The 4,271-nt window shown below is 49.6% G+C and overlaps 1 protein-coding gene and 1 pseudogene across 2 annotated transcripts; both read right to left on the bottom strand.

Annotated features, from left to right (window-relative positions):
- Positions 1-524: 524 nt before the first annotated feature.
- On the bottom strand, positions 525-2,399 carry TEOVI_000523100:pseudogene (annotated as a pseudogene). The gene has a single exon. A coding segment is annotated over exon 1 (1,875 nt).
- Positions 2,400-2,731: 332 nt separating this feature from the next.
- Positions 2,732-3,796, bottom strand: TEOVI_000523000 (uncharacterized protein; the record flags this gene model as incomplete). The annotated part of the gene is made up of 1 exon (XM_067220716.1): positions 2,732-3,796. The coding sequence occupies one exon, from the start codon at positions 3,794-3,796 to the stop codon at positions 2,732-2,734; it is 1,065 nt and encodes a 354-aa protein (XP_067076817.1).
- Between the last annotated feature and the right edge of the window lie 475 nt (positions 3,797-4,271).

Below are 4,271 nucleotides of genomic sequence, written 5' to 3'. Positions count from 1 at the left end.
AAAAAAAAGAAGGAGGGGGACAAATCTAAATACATGTTGGAGGTAAAAATACGCATAATGGGAGGAATTCACTGACCATAGTGAAAGACGGTAAGTACAGTCAAGACTCGAAATGAGGGGGCAGGGAAGGATCTCGAATGTGGATGAAAATAGGCACAGGGCGGAACTAGCCCCCAAACACCCGGCAGACGAACCACCGCGCGCCCTCAATGAGTGTGGCCGGCGTGAAGGTAAAACTCGTCGTCTACATCTAAATGTACAAAAGTATGATTCACAACATTTTCCTCCACTCCCCATCACCCCCCCTTTTTTTTTTGAGAAAAGAGTAGAAATGAAGTGTGAAAGACAGGGGAAGGGAAAAGGGCACATGCACGCGAGTGTGCAAACACGCATTCCCTCATCAACAACATGTTCTCCTTCATTCTTCTCGGCATCCGCCACTCGCTATTGGTTAGATTGACGTGCATTGCACCGTCATGCGTCTTACATTCACAAATAAACGTGCACCGTCTGCAACTCCTATTTTAATCAGAGTCCGCAACAGTTTTAATGGTAAATTTCCCCTCCTTGTACTCATATGGTGTGTTCAGGTACGGTTGTTTACGATTCATTCGTTGCGCGGGGGGCCTGTCGCACACCGGGCAACGCCTCCCGGGGTCAACTCGCGTGTTGAAATGAGTGAAACCGGGGCCCCTAAGATCGAGGTCCCGAGAAAATGCCTCAGCAGCCTTCAAGTGAAGCATCGAGGGAACTCGCAATCGGAATGATGCGGCACGGACCACTTCGTTGCAAACGGATGCGGTTGTGGGGGAAGCGTTATCGGGTCCGTCGAAAGTACTGTTGGGAGGGGTGCCAACAGGAGCATCGAGTGTAGGGTCACAGCCGAGCTTGCAGGGACCTCCTTGTCGTCTGAGTGGTGGCAAGGTCAGAGGCAAATTTCCCGACTTCAAAGAAAAATTGAAATGGGATCCCTGTGTGGCGTTCATTGGACTACCTTCTGACTCGCTTCCGCTAAACCCAAAAAAAGAGCTCCCTTCGGCCGGGTCTGCAGGCCCTTCTCCACATTTTGCGAACCCACTGTTGATTGAGCTTGTCCGGCTTCCCAGTTCCCCTTGCTGCATTTCTGTGTTTGTTACTGCGCTCCATCGTTGCTGATAGTGTTGCGAGCTGAGGTGCGTTCGCTCCTGTCCGAAGGCTGCCTCTGTATCACCGTGCGGAGTTTGGTAATTCTTCCTTCGGCGCGATCGTGAAGAGGGGCATACCACTTCAACCACTTGACTGCGGCTGCGGTTTATAGATCCACGTGGTTGAGTGCTCAAAAAGCGGTCACTAAAGCGCCGTTTGCGGCCTCTGAATGCCTTATAACACATTTGTATCAGGTAAGCGGCTGCGTCCTCTCGGCTACCACTGTACTGAACTCGCTCCTTAAGTGGCGCCCTTAGCACTACTGGGATATGCGCAGTCCTGCTAGCCCATAAATTCGGCACCACGCCAGTATATCTGGCCGCTTGTTGCTCCGTTCTACCTGTATCGACATCTTTATGTTCTGTCGCAAAGAATGGGTGATCCGCAATTTGTTCCACACGCATTCGAGAACCGGGATTGTGGCTCAGCAGCTGCTGCAATAGGTTCAGCGCCTCTGCTGGTAGCTTTGGATCAGGTGGGCGGATCCTATTGTATAAAATATTTTTCGTTGTATTTGCCCCATCGTGCGGGTAGCGTCCATTGTGTAACATGAAGTAGAGTAATACGCCCATGGACCACGAGTCCGCAAGATAAGGATCATACTCCCCGTTGCGTAATACCTCCGGCGCTACGGTGTGCATTGTGCCACGAATGTCACGGCACAACTTCGTTCCTTTTGGGACATATTTACAAGAGACGAGATTGCCAATTTTCACATGGTCCCTGTCATTCACCATGACGTGGTCTGGTGCCAGTCCCAAGTGCACCACACTACAGTCGTGCATGTGTCTTAAACCCCGCACAACTTGCAGGAAAAGTGCCTTTGTCCTTTGTATGGGCACTCTCTCACGTTGCCCCGATTCACCTACAGTTGTATACATCTTCGTCAGATGCATCGGTGCGAACAGCTGCATAAGAATGTAGAGTGAGGATTCTGTTTCAAATAGCTCTGAAATCTCAATAATATTTTCGTGCTTTGGCAGCGTACGCATGACGTGGATGGCATCGCGAGTGCGATCCCACATCCACTGCGCCTCCGCCAGAGTACTTTTACTGTATATCCGTACGACGTATTGCGCTCCTGTCACTATGTGCGTGCAGATACGAGTGCGGCAATCGAAGTATCCTGACGCCAAAACCTTCCCCAGTTCGTATTTGCCAACTACCTGCTTGCGAGAGGTCGCCATCGCCAGCGTCCTGTAATGAAGTAACATAGAAGGAAAAAGAGGAAAAGAAAAGGAAAACAACCGTGGATAAACGGCAACGAAAAGGACTGAAGGTGCGCAGAATCACACGTATTTGGGCATCATCCAGGAAGCTATCCCTCATCACGAAGAAAAAGGGAAGAAAGGAAGTTGGCGATACAAAACCCAGCTATTACCAGATATGTGTTATTACGTAAAACAAGTGTAACCCACGAATTGTTGCGGTATGTTTATCACGTTCAACCGTGGTTAAGTATGTAAGTGAAGTGGATGTCATCTGTCCACCCACTTTTTTTTTTGACAGTACTGCGCGAGGGGATTTCATGGACGTATATGCGCTTCTAGCGCGGCAATTCCTTTCCATCCAGTTCACTATACACCTTGCCACGTACCTCGTCACGGAACCCATTGTATCGGTTCATTGCTTTTTTCTGCACACGCTCAGTGAGAGAACGGTCACCGTACGTTGTCGCACTATTTGGCTCGTTCTCATCCTCCACCTCGCCTTCCATTTTGTACACAAGTGTTTGCTCCACCTCATGCACAAGCCACGCAGCCACTGGCTCCACGTGTGCCGGCGGATCAACTCCAAAACACCGCTTGAACAATTCTCCCGGCTGAAATTGCATCACCTTTGCTGTGTTGGGAAGTGACGGTGCACTCCACAGCGTTTGGCGGTACACGCAACCGCCTAACCCCTGCATGTTCACCTCCCGTGCGAGTGCTAGACGGTGTAGGGCACTTTCATTATCTAAAAACCCGTCAACCGTAGGGGTCTCGCGGTCGAGCACAGTGCGGCCGGTATCGCGCAATGTAAGTTGGAAACCCAAACCCGGTACATGCACACTGTATGGTGCATTGTACCTGTCCGCGTCCACATCGAAGTCAGCGTCGATATGGACTGCATTTTTCCAGTCTAAATTAATAGAGAACATCTTTTGCGGTAGGCGCCCCCAGCATATGCTGCGGCAGATCGAGTTTGCCATCCACGATGTTCGCTGCCAGTGGACACGGTCCATCACTGCCACACGGAGACTCAGTGTCGAATGCGGTGCGGGGTCAAATACGCGCTCAAGCCACGTTTGCTTTTGCGGATAATTCCTCCCAGCAACAAGCGTAACAAAGCCAAGAGGGTTGTTGTTCTGTTCATCGGCGGATGTGGTGGGATCTTGGGTGGTGACGGGAGGAATGATAATTTCTCCAAACTGCTCCGCCTCATAGCGTCTATGAAGAATATGCTGAAGATTGGCCAGTGGCATGTACCATGTAACGATAGCGGCGTCTGTAGTGCGGATAGATGTCACCACCTGATCCATATCTGAAGGGCGCACGATGAGATGGTCCAACGGGGCACGGATTCGGTGCGTGCATCGCACAGAGGCTGCCATCGTTACCGTGCTTTTCATTTCTCCCCCTTTTGCTTTCTCGCTCCTAGAACCGCCTAATGTGATCACAGACCCCTGTGTGAGGACCGTAAAGACAAAGAACCACGTGCACTTGTGGCGCACGCTGGATAAGTGTGTGATGAGAAGAGTATGGAAAAAACATATATCCAAATAAAATAAGGTTAGGAGAGTCTCTTTAGGTAAAACATAGCAAATGTACGTAATGAAGTCGTACCCCCTTCTCCACGTCGACAACGGGAGAGAAAGCACAGCCGTCTTCGAAACGATAAGCAAAATGACACCACATATGTGCTATATGGATAGAGGAGCCATGGAAAGAAAAACACCAAAGCATTTTTAATGAAGAGGTGTAAAACAACAGAAAACCAGATGAGAAAAAATAAATGAAAACCACGTTGAGAAATGGTAACAACTCATTGCCTTTCCATTTGTTTCACACAGCATCGCCAGATGAAACACAAAGAAATAAGACAAT

Source organism: Trypanosoma equiperdum (assembly GCF_001457755.1).
Source record: "Trypanosoma equiperdum strain OVI genome assembly, contig: ctg_1204, whole genome shotgun sequence".
In the NCBI taxonomy this organism is placed as follows: Eukaryota; Euglenozoa; class Kinetoplastea; order Trypanosomatida; family Trypanosomatidae; genus Trypanosoma; species Trypanosoma equiperdum.
The sequence above is the reverse complement of the archived record's forward strand: the minus strand, read 5'-3'. Positions and strand labels throughout refer to the sequence as shown.